This window comes from Argiope bruennichi, chromosome 4, assembly GCF_947563725.1.
Source record: "Argiope bruennichi chromosome 4, qqArgBrue1.1, whole genome shotgun sequence".
NCBI lineage: Eukaryota > Metazoa > Arthropoda > Arachnida > Araneae > Araneidae > Argiope > Argiope bruennichi.
This window is the reverse complement of record NC_079154.1, coordinates 26013244-26030775: the sequence shown is the minus strand read 5'-3', so window position 1 is coordinate 26030775 and position 17532 is coordinate 26013244. Positions and strand designations below refer to the sequence as shown.

The 17532-nt window shown below is 26.5% G+C and overlaps 1 protein-coding gene across 1 annotated transcript in view; it reads right to left on the bottom strand.

Annotated features, from left to right (window-relative positions):
* Window positions 1-17334, bottom strand: part of LOC129966097 (pancreatic triacylglycerol lipase-like) — a 49927-nt gene extending 32593 nt beyond the window's left edge. Inside the window, exons 1-2 of the mRNA XM_056080474.1 lie at window positions 17085-17334; window positions 12005-12276 (exon numbers count right to left, since the gene is read on the bottom strand). Coding sequence (XP_055936449.1) covers window positions 12005-12276; window positions 17085-17214 — 402 coding nt within the window. The 5' untranslated portion in view covers window positions 17215-17334. The remainder of the gene's footprint in view (window positions 1-12004; window positions 12277-17084) is intronic.
* Between the last annotated feature and the right edge of the window lie 198 nt (window positions 17335-17532).

The following is a 17532-nucleotide window of genomic DNA, read 5'->3' as shown; positions in this document are numbered from 1 at the left end:
CCAAATTAAAAATGTGAGTTTTTAATTTGGCATCAATAATGAGATCCAAAATTGTTAAGTTTTTTAAAAGTGAGGCCTCATAGCCTGAACTGTCTAGGGTTGCAAAATATCTAGATTCGTCACTGATGATATAATGTTCATACTAGGTTCTGTACATTGCGACATGAGAGATGTGACACACGCTACAAAAACCGTTCAAAACGCTCTACAAAACAGATTATTGGATCTAGAGCTATCAATTTTGACAAATTGATATTTCTTAGTACTAAGTGCTAAGAAAGAGTTTTAAAAATAAAAAAAAATAATCAAAATATTAAGTTTTTTTCTAATAAATCGGATCATTTTATTTAATAACGTTTTACCGCTTTAAAATATAAATAATAATAATAATTCTTTAGTGATATTAATTTTATTTCCTTCAATTATTTCTCTATTTTAATAAATTAAAAGAAGCATTTATAGGTATATTTTACAACAATAGTTACTTAAATATTGGATGCTTATTTTACACATGTTTGTTGCGACGATATAAAATATATTTTCTTTGTGTGTTCGTTATCACTGTTATATAATTAAGAGACAATTTTTATAATAAAATAAAGATAGACGAATCGAGTCAATAAACATTACCGTGCTTATATTCCAAATTAGCGGTTCGAACTTCCTTTAATTTTTTTTAAAAAGTGTCAATAAAACATCTTTATGTTTATTACCATTTTAAAATTCTTTCTATATATATTTTATACTTTGATTTAATTTCGAAATGATAGCCATTATCACATTAGATGTGCAAAAGAAGAAAACATCATTTACTATTATAATTATCCTTAGCTGTATTTACAAACGAAAACTGATTTTCGTTTATATTTTCTCGGTTCATAACGGCAAGGACTTTGTGTTTCACCATTTTACGCTTCATTCTCCATCTCGGCAACTACCTAGATACCAAAATAAATACAAATTCCAGAGTGAATTTAAAAGAAAAATAAGAAATTGTATAAAGATTTCGATTTGTAATCGAATTTAGAAACATGCCAAACTTAAGTCTTTTAAACAGCTTTTCAATATAAAAATCACTTATATTTACCGCATAAAAAATTTGCGAATCAAACAAGACGACAATAATTTTTTTTAAACCAGTAAGTTCTTTGTTAATTTCGCCTCATCTGCCCTAAAAATTATTGTGGATAAGATCTACATACAGTCAATTATATTTCAAACTATCGTTCATACAAAAAAAAAAAATCTACATAGCAAAGCATATGAAATTTTGATGTAACAGCAGGACATTTGATATTTTGTGGCAACATACGGCAATGAAACAATTTGACAGCAGTTATAGTTAGCCTATACAATTTCCTTAAAAACTTCGGAATATATTAATACACCAAATCATTTTTATTCTATCTGAAAATTTAAAAAAAATGGCTTTACAGTAACACTCATTTTAATTTCACATAATTTTTTCCTCTAATTTTAATAAATTTTAAAATACATTTTCATTTAATACTTTTCGTTCTTTTAGTAACTGCGTTTATAAATATATGCGTTGTGGCGATATTAAATATATTTTTGCGTGCACGTGACCATGAGCGTAAAGCAATAACGTGCTTTGATATTTCGGACTAGACATTTGAATTCCCTTAAACTTTTCATTAATTTTTTTTTAATTGTATACGAGTCGAATAAATGCAAAACAAAGAAGTGCATGTGATATGATAAATTATATCTCTAAATATTATCTCTTTGTGTTTAATTTTTGTTCAATTCCACCATTTAAATGTGTGTGTTGACGTACAGTTTTAGAATTAGACATACAATTGTTAGTAGAATTCTTTTAGAGGCAGTAATTAATGATATTTGTATTTTTTCAACATTCGAAGTAACGTAATGGAGTGAAATCGTAGGTTTTCGAAATTGGTATCGATTTCATCAAATGCCTATCTATTGTGTATGTCAGCCTATTACTTATCGGGTCAAATATACGATCATTGATGTAATGCAGAAGTGACACAAGTGTCGCCCACATCATCACAATACACTTCAAATTTATAGAATTATCTAGAGTGAATTTAAATCTGAATGATAATTAAATTTAATATTTTCAAATCTTAATTAATTTAACTATTTGAAAATACACTTAGTGTATCAAAAAAATTTTTTTTCCTTAATATTTTCTACTTTTTTTTCTTTAATTAATGATTAATTATTATAAATATTATAGAATTTAAATACAATTTTTCTCAAACTGTCACTGCTAAGTGGTGCCATTTGTATCATGTTTCAAAATTTAATAAAATTAATAGACTATGGTATAATTTAGTTCTGAAAATATTAAAATATTGAATTCCACAATGCATTCATTACACAAATGTGCAGATTTTCAAAGTTTTAGCGCATAATGAAAATAGTGCGAAATTAATTGCAAAATTTCATCGTTACAAACGTGAAAAAGTATAAAAATGTTAAAAAAAAAATGATCTTCTTCCGAAATGACTTTGAGGGCTATAATACTAATCAAGAATTCTTTTGAAAATCCTTTCATGCCCCAAAGAAAATAATTTTAACTATATTGCAGCTTAAATAATGTATCCTTTCACCGCTTATATAACGAACACGTGATTTTTCGGGTTTGCGTTAACAATATACAGGAACAAGAATAAGAGAAAGAGGAACTTCTGTAGTCTAAATATCAATAAAAAATATATAAATACTTAATATCTATCATAATTATGTGTCTATCTATAATAATTATGTGTTCTATAATATATAATAATTATAATCTATAATAATTATGTGTTCTATAATATATAATAATTATAATCTATAATAATTATGTGTTCTATAATATATAATAATTATAATCTATAATAATTATGTGTTCTATAATATATAATAATTATAATCTATAATAATTATAATCTATAATAATTATGTGTTCTATAATATATAATAATTATAATCTATAATAATTATGTGTTCTATAATATATAATAATTATAATCTATAATAATTATGTGTTCTATAATATATAATAATTATAATCTATAATAATTATGTGTTCTATAATCTATAATAATTATGTATTCGTTGCATGTTATAGTAATAACATGATGTGAGACATTCAAATCTTGTAATCATGCGTTTCTTCATAATATTTTATTCTTCAATTTCTTCAAGTACAACAAATTTTAATTTTGATTTAAAAGATTGCTACTTTCGATCAAAGACCGCTCGATAATTTCACTACATTTCTCAATAATGGCTTATTCTGGATTTTGTCAAACTGATGGATTGGGTAATATATTTTGTTAATTCAAAAATCCCAACATTTATTTTTACGTCTAGATGATGTATACACACGAATAATAAAACGCATCACGAACAAGAATACAAACGAACACATTGGCAAATACATAAGAATTCTAGAACACATTAACAAATTCTGGAAAAACATTAAAATATAACTTTAAAGTAGAAGATTCTCATTCGATTTAAGGTGAAAAGGTAAGAAAATTAAAAGTGGTAAATACTATAAGTGCTAGAAGCAAGAAAATTGAAAAACTGCAAAAAGATATTGAATAGCCCGCAAAGGCACCATACTAGTGACTTCTACAAGCGTTCTTTTGTAGTAATTAAGACTGTCAGATACTTTTCACTTACACCATATATAATTAATATATATATATATATATATATATATATATATATACAAACAATAAAACGCACTGAAAACAAGAATACAGAAGTCATAATTGAGAGAACACATTAAAAATTCTAGAATACTAAAAGAAAAATTTAAAGGCAGACGATTAACAATTGTTATATTGATTATTAACAAATGTTATAGAATATAATGCAGAGGACTAAAAGTAATAAACGCTGTAAGTACCGGAAGCGAAAAAATTAAGAAAACTTGCAAATCTCTACTCTATCAGCCCCTGGACACTAGCGAGCTCTTTGCATGCTTCTTAGAAATATTTAGATGATTATCAGGCACTTTTCACTGATACCATATGATAAACCATTGTTAATCTAACACTTAATGAGAAAAATAATATTTGATTCTTTTTTCATACATCGTTTGTCATTTACATTGTTTAGTATTTGCATCGTATTGTTTTTACAAAAGTTACTTATGAAAATATGAAAAACAGCACAAAGAAAACAGAGATTCTAGGCAAAGTTTAATATTTTTAAGTTATGATATACCTTTAATACTTTTTAAATCAAAGATATTTATGTCTTAAAATTGACTCAGTGGCAAGGAGAACAGTATATCCAGTTTTCACTTTTTTAATGAACTATTTCGATATATCTATATTTAAATATTGAGTTTAAGAGCTTCACCATTTCAATTCTTTTTTTTTATATTTAAACATGGAATATTATTTTGAAAAACTCATTTAACTTAAAATTCATTAAAAAATATAAAAGCCTCATAATGTTCGGGTTATTTAAATGAATGCATTCGATTTGATTATGAATTTTATAGAAGACTGATTATTAGTTTTTGTAAGGAAACAGACAGTGTCATTTCATGAACACCCATTTTGAACCTCTCAATCCCTGACCTAAAAAGTTGCTGTGCCCTCCTATGGATTTAAGTTCCGGATTTTTGTCCTCATTTACTGCCATAACTCAACGTATTTTTCTTTTATTACGTACTGAATTTGTCTATACGGATTATTTCTATTGGAGAAAAAGTCAAGTTAATCGGAAATTTATTCCGCGCTATTAGCAGTTATGGGAAAATCGGAATTTTAAATTCTTATTGTTCTTTATAACGTTTTTCATATGTTTTTTATTAATATAGCATTATGCGCAAGAAAGGAAAAATTACGATTTATGTGTAAGTCAAAACAGGGTTTCTTTTGATAATTTTCGTAGCGAAGCAACTTAGGGATTTCCGTCTTTAATGGGGTAGTTACTAGGAATTTCAATGTGAAAACATTGATGTCGTATGATTTTATAGAGCATCATTTGTTATTAGAAAAAAGAATTATGAAAGTGATCCTGCTTTAAGATTTTGCTTTGAGGTTAATTACATTTTTATTGGATGTTTTAAATTTTTTATTTTATTTTTAGGATTACAAAAGAATTAGTATATAAACTAGTTCTGAAATTTCTTACAAGTTAAATGGAGTTGCAAAATAGATGAAATAGAGATAAACACCAAGCTATTTTTATTCCTTTTGAACTGTCAAAAAATGAGATAAATGGTTTTCTGCTTTAAAATTAATAAGTTAATCAAAATAGAACTATGCATATTATATATATATATATATATATATATATATATATATATATATATATATATATATATATATATATATACTATTCGAAATAATAGCATTTTTTTAATGAAAAAAGCACTTATGTATCCATTTGAAAGATCAAAATAAATAGCGCAATTTATATTTGCTCTTAAATATATTATAAGCAATTTTGGAATTCTGAGTGGAACATTTAAACAAAAATAAAAAAGTCAAGATATTTTAAATAACATAAAATAAAATTTTAATGTTTTTTTTATTAGATATGAGAAAATATTTTATACAAACACATTATCTAATATATTTTGCAATATATTAAATAATGTGTTTGTATAAAATTGTAGTTCCTTACAGCATGTACTTCTTTGTATTGCACAGTGCGCGAAAAAAAGTATAAGGGCAACATGTAATTGCATGAAAATATGCTTTATTTCCATTTCACCTAAATGAACTTTTTATATTTCTTACTTCTGCTGCATAACTTTGTGATAACACTTATACCACATAAAAAGCATAATTTAGCTTCAAAATATTGATTTTACAAAATTTAACATTAAAGGAAATACTGAAAAAATTATAAGGACATGTTGTAAAATACTTAAAAAATGTTTCAATAATCAAGAAAACTACCTTTTTTTCAATCATTTGAATAATCCGAGAGGTCATAGATCCTGAAAGATCTTTTAAAATGTCCACAGATATTTTTTCCCAAGCGTCTTTGATAGCGGCGACAAGATCTTGTGTACATTGATACTGTGTGCCGTTTTTATAAACTACTCGGGCTAGAAGTCCCCATAAGTATTCGATTGGATTAAGATCGGGACTTCTCGCCGGTCAATCAAGTAAATTTACAGAATTAGCTTCAAACCAGAGTTTTGCTCTCGTAGAAACGTGTATCGAAGCATTATCCTGCTGAAAAATATAGTCCCCTGAAGTAATTAGTGGCGCTTCAGGTAATAAACTTTCTCCTAACATATCAACATACCTGTCCGAATTCATTTTACGGTTGATAAATACAATTGGAGTGGTTCCATTTGCCCCAAAAGCGCCCCATACCATAACCGAGCCACCACCATATTGACGCCTGGAAAACACTTCCTTGGTCTTTCGCAGATCACACCAAAAACAACGAAAACCATCAGGTCCCTCAAGATTGTACTTTTTTTCGTCCGAAAAAATTACATCAGCCCACTTTTGACCAAGAGAAATGTATTTTTTGGCAAAGTAAACTCTTCTTCTCTTATGATGATTTGTAAGAGGGGGGTGTGACACAAATTTCCCATAAGAAACTTGAGGATGTTTACTCAAAACATTTTGAACAGTCCTTGTTGAGCATGGTAAACTCAAATTTTGTCTAACTTCATTTGCGGTTTCTCTTTTCATGCAAGCTCTCCTTACAATCATTCTTTTTTGTCGACGAGTGAGAATTTCTGGTCTCCCAGTTCGCTTTTTCATACCATACATCCCAGGATTTTTTTAAAAATTATAAACCACCGTTTTAGATCTCTTGATTCTTTTTGAAATTTCCTATCCACTTAATCCACATTCTCGAAAAGCAACAATTTTTCCTTTTTCAGAGCCAGAAAGTTGAGTTCCTTTGGGCATCGTTTAAAAATTCACACTGAAAGTCGCCGAATGGGAAATTCTTTTTGCAAATGAATCTTTTAACTCGGAATTGTCATTTTATGCTTTCAAATATGCAAATTTTTAAATAACTACTGGAGAAAAAAGCAATGTCCTTATACTTTTTTCCGTTTTCATTTAGGTTTAAAAATTAAAATTTAAATTTTAGTAGATTTAAAATTGAAAATTTTAATTACTTTACGCATAAAATATTTTAGTTTTACTTCTATTTTTGCTGCAAAAATTTGCATACGATTCTGTACACAAGGCTTCTAGATTTGGCGATTTTTCGCGTGTCCTTATAATTTTTTCGGGCACTGTAGTCTATTGCAACATATAATCCAATAAATTAATTATGGCAACTCTAACGGTTTTTAAAATTCTGTATGAGAACAGATATCGCTTTGTGGTTCATTATTTCCCTGTACAAGCAAATAATCTAAAATTTATTTTTCGAATTAGCAACTGGTTATCACTATGAAATTTTTATGTGTAAGTAACAGGAAAAAACTAGAAGCAGTGGTCTCTCTGAAAGTTTCTTTCATACTCACAATAAAGTCCTATCTCTCTTCTTCTGCATACAATTGGAGACCTTGAATAAGGACTGTTTTGACACGAAAAAATTTGCCACGAAACTGCAGTTGTAATCATAAGATAACATATTGGATTTCATTGATTTAAGTCATTACATTTATGTTATTGCGTTTATACGCATACGAAAATAAGGACCATCAAAAGTTCAATATTTGACAAATAGAACAAAGTTTGATAAGTCCCTATATTTTAGATGCTAAATTTGAGTGCCAAATTTTATTTATCTAGCTCTGTATGTTTTGTAATCGAATTCATTTTTACTCGAACAGACAGACAGACTTTTTGCGAGTGGACTTTGTTCAAAATATGATAGAAATCTACAAATTTGATCATAATTTTATATACAAAATTTCAGCCGACTAGCTCAAAGCGATTTTGAGTTATAGTGTTCCCAGATAGACAAATATAATGTCAAAATTGCGTTTTTCGGACACAGAAATGTCTGAAACGTGGAGATTCAAAATCTAGAGTGCTATTGTACTATTTGACTATTTCAGTACTTCTTCTATACTTCGTATGCGAGAAAGTAATATGTTTTGTAAGAATTTTTAGTTTTTATATCATTTAACTTTTTATATGTAGAATCTTTTATATGTGTTATCTTTTATATGTGTAACTTTTTATATGTGTTATCTTTTATATGTGTAACTTTTTATATGTGTTATCTTTTATATGTGTAACTTTTTATATGTAGAATCTTTTATATGTGTTATCTTTCATATGTGTAACTTTTTATATGTGTTATCTTTTATATGTGTAACTTTTTATATGTGTTATCTTTTATATGTGTAACTTTTTATATGTAGAATCTTTTATATGTGTTATCTTTCATATGTGTAACTTTTTATATGTGTTATCTTTTATATGTGTAACTTTTTATATGTAGAATCTTTTATATGTGTAACTTTTTATATGTAGAATCTTTTATATGTGTTATCTTTTATATGTGTAACTTTTTATATGTAGAATCTTTTATATGTGTAACTTTTTATATGTAGAATCTTTTATATGTGTTATCTTTTATATGTGTAACTTTTTATATGTAGAATCTTTTATGTGTTATCTTTTATATGTGTAACTTTTTATATGTAGAATCTTTTATATGTGTTATCTTTTATATGTGTTATCTTTTATATGTGTAACTTTTTATATGTAGAATCTTTTATGTGTTATCTTTTATATGTGTAACTTTTTATATGTAGAATCTTTTATATGTGTTATCTTTTATATGTGTAACTTTTTATATGTAGAATCTTTTATATGTGTTATCTTTTATATGTAGAATCTTTTATGTGTTATCTTCTATATGTGTAACTTTTTATATGTAGAATCTTTTATATGTGTTATCTTTTATATGTGTAACTTTTTATATGTGTAACTTTTTATATCTGTAACTTTTTATATGTGTTATCTTTTATATGTGTAACTTTTTATATGTAGAATTTTATATGTGTTAACTTTTTATATGTAAAACATGTAGAATCCTATACGATCATTACGCAATGGTACTTTCCTGGAGTTTCCCTATTACTAATACGATTGCAATTTGAATTGCAATCGTATATCTTTGCGATTGTAAATGTGGAGAGAATCGATAAAAATTGGACGAACGAGTATGTAGATTATGGAATTCACATTTTTTGTCTTTTTCTTTTACTCTGTCATTGCTATGACTAAATAAATTTTTAAATATAATTTTCTTCAAATAATTTCAATGTATTTGTTTTTCAAAAACTACATCTTCATAAATAATGTGTATATTTGATTAGTTTATTTATATTAATTAATTACAAACAGATAAATTTATGACTTTTTTTTCATTTATTAATCGTTTGCTCACAAATCATGTTGCCATCTGGGTTCCACTAAATCTTTTCCATCTCAAATTAAAATCAGAATTGCATATAAACATAGAATATTCTGGTAAAGTCAAAGTGCATTACTGGTCCGGAAAGAGTTGAGAATAACTGAACTTCAAATAAAATATTTGAATCCAACGCCTTTATCTAGGAATAATTTGCAATTAGTTTATTGTATTACATTATATCATATTTTTTTTCTCTTAATATACTTGTGATAAGCTTCTATTGAAGAAAACAATTTTGGATTTTAATATTCCTTAAAAGAATTTCGTTATTTTTAATAAATGAATTATTTTTATGTCATTCATTTTATTGTAAATTTTAAGCTTACAAATTCATTGCCATGAAAAATCATGCAGCGATATTATGGTTTTTCAACTAAGAATTCAAATAAAACTTTACTAATAATAAAGATGACTGTGTGTGTATGTGTGTGCTGGCACTCTACAGTCCAGACCGTTTAACCTATAGTTACTAAATTTGGTACATATATTCTATGAAGATGAAAATGCGCCCTTCAGAGCGATTTCTTTTAAAATTTTAATGAATTAAAATTTAAGCTGAATTTTGGCGTTCTTCCTTGATAACTTCAAAAATTGCCGTTGCACAAAAATAAATTTTATACCATTTTAAAATTTAAAAAAAATGTCTTTTTAATGCGCTTAAGATTTAATCAATTTATTATTCATAAAAGTTTTGTGAAATTTTCGTAATTTAATTGTTTTTAATTTAATTTTTAACAAAAGATAACATTGTTGCCCTGAAATTCAAACTGTTTTTTGTTTGTTTGTTTGTTTCATTCAATCTTATATCACGTGATTTTCGTTCATTGTGGAAACTAAAGAAAAAAGTTTCTGTTTAATATCTGTGTAGTTTAGAAGACAAATAAATAAAATTATAATACCTCGAAATTTAGAAGATAGGTAAACAGCGCATTTACATTTTTAATAACATTATGATGCCATAGGAATGATCTCTATTAAAAAGGTTCATATACACAATGAAAAGAACATGTATAAGGCAATTAAAATAACACAATTGTAATGCCTGGGAATTTGGCGGAATCATGGACATGAAAATAAGTCTGAGCGATTTAAATGGAATTAAATAAAGCCAGCTGGTCGTCGAAGGCGACTATTATGATTATTAAATACCAAGACGGGTTGTTTATTCCACGATAGGAAAAATTTGGCCAATCTGATTGACATTTGCATTGCAAAGACTCTAAAGAACTCTACAAATTGTTTATAGCGTTCCTACAGCTGAGTGAGTTTTCTGACATAATTTAATCGAAGGAAATTGTTAACTTTTAAAAAGGTTCTAAATTCTCCGGGAAATGAATTAATTTTTTTTAATTCAAAGAATACTAATTAAATCTAACCATTTGTTTCAAAAAAGTTTTATATGGCATCATCAAAGCAAATGCTTTTCTTTTATTTGAACTACTGAACTTTTCTTGAACAGAAATATTTTTGAAAGATTAAAAAAAATAATAAGCAAATCTAATTATTCTTACATCTATGATCTATTAAACATTCCATTACGAATTGAAGAGTCTGTTTAAAAAAATCTACAAGAATTAGATTCGACTTATTCCTGTTTTTTTCTCTTTGAAAAAAAATTAGTGAACTTTGCTTAAATTGTTGAAATTATTATGGTTAAAAATGAAGATTATAAGCTTTTCTTTCAGAAATAAACAGCAAGTGAGTCTTAAATTATTTGTTAAATATTTATGAACAGTAACCTTTGCTTTGTGTACACAGGCTGATTTTAATTATATTAAAAATGTCTTTGAAGATTCCTTATTAATATTTAAAGTTTAATGAAAGTTATAAATTATGTTATCTTTAGTTTTATTATCGTTTGAAATTTACATTTTAACTTTTTCATTTGTAAATTTCCGTTTCTTTATAGTATTTCATGGAGTTTTGTTTCGTTGCAAGTAATTTATCAATTAGCTTTGCTTAATATCGTCATGGAAATATTAATGAAAACTTAAAGCTAATAAGAAAAATGGCGCGTTCTTGTAATTTCAAGAAAGTTGTGGAAGTTTCAGAGGTGTTATTTCAAGTATCATTAATTTTTCAGGTTTGCCGTAAAGTTTTTTGTATTTGTTGCAAATATCGCAGTGTATCATATATGTATTAGACCGAGATTTTTATCTCAGTTGCTAGTCTTTTTATAATTAAATGTGCTTCGAAAATTACTTATATCTCTTCAAATGGATGTTATTTTATCTTTGATTTTGAATAGAGTGATGATATATCGTTAAGGCGATTTGTATTTGTGCTAAGTCCACTATTATGTCGTTTTGTGAAGTAATTTAGGATTTTTCTTGCCTTTTATTGGTCTCCTATTTTGACCGAATTAATTTCTTTGCATATTATTTGGCTCAAAAGAGACTACTAGAACGATTCGTTTTTAAAATGCGACAATTTTCAAACTTAAGTCATAGTTAGTGACATTCGTGCTTCCGGATAAATTTAACTTCCTTGGAAAATTATTGATACTTAATATTTTCTTTATAAGAGATTCCATAAATGCTCATTTTAAAAAATAATTGTGTGAAAAAATGCAAAAAATATTGAAAAATTAATTCGCAAACTGAATAAAATTGACTTATCAAAAAATAAAGAAAAACAATCCTACCTGGATCCATTTCTGATGGCCGTGTTCAAGGTATCCGTGGACGATGAATTTCACTTCCTCCTTTGGATCCAAGCTCTGCTGAACAAAGCTTTCATTGCTTTCTGGCCTTAGCCTCGTGAACAGATCGGGATTGGATCGGGTTTTCAAAAAGAATTTCACATCCAGTACATCCGGATGGAGAGGGAACAAGTTAACAGGTCGGTAGATGGATAGGAATGGTTCGCCTATTGAAAAACAGCCCCAATGTCCATAACATCGTTGCAACAAGAGATCTGGAATATAATGTAAAATTTCCACTAAGAGATTTTGCTATAAAAAATTCCAAGCATTGGCGAAATAATTCACTATAATTGGAATTCACTATTTCAAATGTTAAGCTTTAAAAATAAATAATGAGGTCTGTCTTAGATTTAGATACATCAGGACAAAGAGTGATCCAAATTAAGATCAAGTCGTGCTATAGCTTGTTTAGTTATTTTACGAAAATTATTCTTCATTTTACAAGGGTGAAGAACGAGTGTTAAATAACATAGGGTCAAACGCGTGCTTCTACAATGATTCAACATCTGGTGTATCCGGATTGAATCCTTTTATTACAAAGCAGCCATACTTGGTAGACAGCTTGTTCATCCAGATTATTTACTTTCCTGGCTCTTGAAGTATGGAATATGAAATATATTAATTTAAAATTTCATTTTTTTTATTTTGTAAGATTGAAAAACATTAATTTAATGAAATTAATCTATTAAAAATTATGGTATATGGAAATTAGAAAGTTTATATCTTGAATAAAAGTGAAAACGTAAATCTTAATTCAGTGTTAATGACTAAAGAAGGCAGTTTCTTTTTCATATTTTCAATACTGGCAAAAATACCCATGATAGACTGGTTTGAAGAAACAATAAAATTAATTTAAATTACATCATAACAGTAAAAACATTGTTATAGATTGTGCATTGAATTAAATTAATTTTTGTTTTTAATTACAGAGAAAAAAACGTACTGAAATGAAATTAGTATTATTAAAAATATTTTTTTTGAGTTTTAATATAGTGTAGAAATTATATTCATGAGTTATTTTTTGGAAGAATAGCTGAAAAATACTAAATGTTTGCTTAATTTTTAATTAACTTTTCGATTTTCCCTTTTCTTGAAGAACATGTCCAGAATGGCATCAAGATCCGGAAAAAAACTGTACATTTGTTTGAAAAATATACGTACAAACAAAAATTCATATATATATATCGTTATGCTACTATTCCATACACGCATTTGTATTCGTTTCCTTGAAAGGCAAGAAACATTAGTCTGCAAGGACTAAAAAAGTTTAAAAAAATAAAATTTATACGTTTTTATTTCAAAAAATTTTAGGTATATTATTGCAAAACCTCAATTATATTATTTAAATATTCCACAGATTTTCTCTGTGGAATCTGCAATAATTCTTCTCTGGTTTGAAAACTGCAATAATACAGTTTTATTTACATATTTATATATTATCACCATCTGCAAGTGAGACGAATAAAAAACATTTGAAAAAGTATTCAGCTCCACTTATGTCTTTCAAACACCACAATTTAAGAGACTTGATATCCATTTTTTTTTCTATAATATTGATTCTTGAAAAATTAAAATTAAATTAAATTAAAAATTAAATTAAATTAAAATTAAAAAAAATTAAAAATTAAATTAAATTAAAATTAGAAAAATTAAAAATTAAAAATAAATTAACTTAAATTAAAATTAGAAAAATTAAAAATTAAATTTAAATAATTTAAATAAATTAAAAATTAAAGAAATATTATTATTTGTTGAAAGCTTGTTAAAGTTTCTTCAATAATATTTTTGCAGGGAAATGATTAAATTTATAGCAGATTCATGATTAACAAATGTATTTTATATGAATCGCTCAGAAGTTATGTAATTAAATCTTTTTTTTGGGGGGGGGGTATTTTCCGATTTTCGTAAATTTTTAATGGAAATAATATTCTTCCTGGTTATTAAAGGATGTTTTCATTGTTTCTTTTTTCCTGGATCAACATGTATTAATAATAATAATCATCTATTAATAAATAATTTTTAATGTATTAAGGACATTAATGTTCTTATTTCTTTATCTGCATTTAACCTCACTGGTATTCTGAGAGAATCATTTCACTCTCAGTTTTTTCTGACTTAATTTGATTCACAGAAATGTTGAGTTTACAAAATGATTTTAAAATGTGTTCTCCATCTGAAAAAGTTATAATCACGTTCTAAAACACAGTTAACTCAAACTGCTCAATTATATTTAACATGAATTTTTAAAGGTATGCATCAAATTTGAAGTAACGACAAATTTTTTTAATTAATGTTCTTTTAGTAAATTAGCTTTATTTTATCAAAATAAAGACAAGTGGATATATATGTCTTGTTATTTCACATAAAGATTATACTAAACATTAGATCGCATATTAGTTACTATGCCAATGATGAGACCACTAATTTCTTTTATATTTCAGAATATCAGATCGTTTCTACTGCCTACTACAAATTATATGAAAAACGGTACTTTCAATCAGTTTTAATTGCATTCATCTCTTTATTCATATGCATGGGTATTTCTAACTATGAAACAACTTTTTTAAGTATACGTTGTATAAAATTTCAGAACTTTCGATTTGATTTTTTTTTTTTTTTTTTTTTTTTGTTTTTTTGTTTTTTTTTTTTTGCAAGGGATTGTAATTTTAACATAATAATGATTTTAGGCTTGGTTTACTGTCAGAAAACTTCTTGATATGTAATGAGAAAATAGTTTTTTTCTTTTTCTTAAAAAAAAAAAAAAAAAAAAAAGGGAAAGGAATTAATATCATAAAGAGTTGCTTAGAGGCAGATGGACAAACAGTGAAATTGATGGAAGGGCAGACAGACAAACTGTCGTTCTTTGAGTAAATTGTGTAACATAAAAATCGTTGCGTTTAGAATGAAACGAACGCAATCAAGAAACGAAGACAAAACAAATAAAACAAGCAAAAAACTTTATTATTCCTACAGATACTTCAGATTATAAATTTTGATTATTATTTATTCAGCTGGTGTTCGTTTATTCATTTTATAGATTCCATCACCAGTTGTATACTATATAATGGCATCTGAAGTCAAGGCCTTTATTGATTTCATTTACCAGCTTAGGAAAAAAAAGGTTGTATTTCCTAAGTACTTAAAAATTCTTTTTTGATTTAGCATGATCTTTCATGCAGAATTTTTACTTAAATCATAGTATGAAATCGATTAATTTTTATTGTATCATGTTTTAGAAAATAATTCTTCCCAAAAATGAATGAGTAAATTGAAAAAGAGACAATTTTCATTCCGTATTAAGTCAATTCTTTTTTTTCCGCAGAAATGGGTGTTATTCTTCAATAAATGTTTAAAAGTTTACAAACAAATGAAAAGCAAGTTTATAACATTTAAAGCAAAAACGGTCATATTTTAAAAACAATTTAAAAGCTCAGAAAGCGATGAAAACACTTTTAAAAATTTAATTTTTAAAAATTCCTTTATAAATATTCTGCAGTAAGAAAGGCATTCTTTCAAAAAATTTATTCCTTAGAATTTTATTCTTTTATTATTAATTATCTTTCAGTTGAAAGTAAAACCATAATAGATGACTCATTTAACACAGCTGAACACATGCTCAATAAATTCTGATTCTTCTGTCTTTAAAAAAGAAAATGATAATAATTTTTCATAATATATAAAGCAAAGGTAATTTTTCTTTTTAACACTCTAATTCACATTGGATCACGCAAAGCATGAGAAAAGCAGTGAAGTACAGTAAATGAAAGTTTAAAATATTTTTTTCGATTGAGCTTTAGAAAGCATATATTTTTATTAGATGCTGTTAAAGAAGGCTCAGTTTGTAAAAAAATATTCGCTTTGGTCTATTTCAACTGAATATTTTATTTATAGATATTAATCAATGAGAGTTATACAGATTATTAAGTAAAACCTTTAAATAATTATATTTTAAAAATAAAACAAAAAAATATGAATGCTATAAAGTCCATGTAATATTCATATATAAGCAATATTTTTTCATTAAAAAAGCTTATAAATTTAGATTTACTGTTTACATAAAATTCTTAATAGACAGTAAAGATAAAGTATTTGAAAATGGTTGAAATTCTTTTTGGAAGCCTATTCACTAAAATAATTTTCTTTCTACAAGAAAAATATTTTGCTAATATTTGTTAATTTAATGTGATTTCTTTATGAAATTCATATGTGAATAAATTGAGACTTTTATTTTTATTTTGAAAATGTACAAATTCATTATACAAATAAAGATTCTTAAAAGTAAATGATTTTTAAGATAATGATTTTTAATCTTCTTTAAAATTATTTTCAAGATATTTATTCAATAAAAAATGAAGATGATGAATTTTTAATTAATTAATTCTTTATAAAAGCTTAGAAATTCAAGCATAGAATTCTATAGAATCAAAAGCATAAAATTCTATAGAAGCTAAGACATAGAATTCTATAGAAGCAAAAGTATAGAATTCTATAGAAGGAAAAGCAGCTATATTTCAAGTACTATAAAATTCAGAATCGCTTACAAATTGCAGGTGCTTTAAGTTGGTCGAATCCTTTTATAAATAAATAACAAAAAAAAAAAAAAAAATAAGAAAACAGAGTATTTGTTAATTAATTTAATTTTGTCTTAACATTCACATATGATTTAATTTGTCTTAAAATTCATATCCATTTTTATTTTGAAAACTCATAAATTCTACAATCTATTGTAAAGTAAAAAATTCTTTCAGATCGTTTTCAGATATTTAATAATTGTAAAAGAATATAATGAAATTTTGATTCAAACAAAGGCAAAATAACGGAACTGATCTATCACAAAACACGGAAATAAACAATGAATTAACATCTCATTTATTAGCGAGACATAAACAATATCTCAGCTTACATTTTCCCCTCCAGACACTGCTGTGTCCTTGACCGAGTCACGGTCGTATCCGCCATTGACTCATCTTCTATCGGTCATTTATCTCTTTCCATTATGCAAAAATCGGCAAATTCTTACCTGGTTCAGGGGGCCCGTGTATAGGCGGGGGCCCCACCTTCAATGTTGATTCCGTTACATCGCCTTCCGCCTTGCACAGAACACTGTGTAGGATAAGTAAGATCGTAGCCCAGACGAGCTGTAAGTCCATCGAAGATTTCGTCAAGTTCACATCCACTTCGCTGAGCGGAAAACCTCTTTTTTACCTTCAGGGCGGAAAAGACCCATCTCTTCTGCTAAGGTTGCTAGCCTGTCTTGGTTTGGTTGTTTCAACTTCGAAATTTTCTTCTTTTTTTCATTCGTTTAGTTCTTTTCTTCTTGTTCTTTTTTTCGACTTAACGGTGTTCTAGTTGTCGCCAAATGCAGATTTCAGTTCGCCAAACGATAACTTAAGTGTTGCCAAAGTCAAGCTCTGAATAATTTTCTGCAATGAACTTGTCTTTGTAGCTCAAGCGAGCTTCTCTAAGAC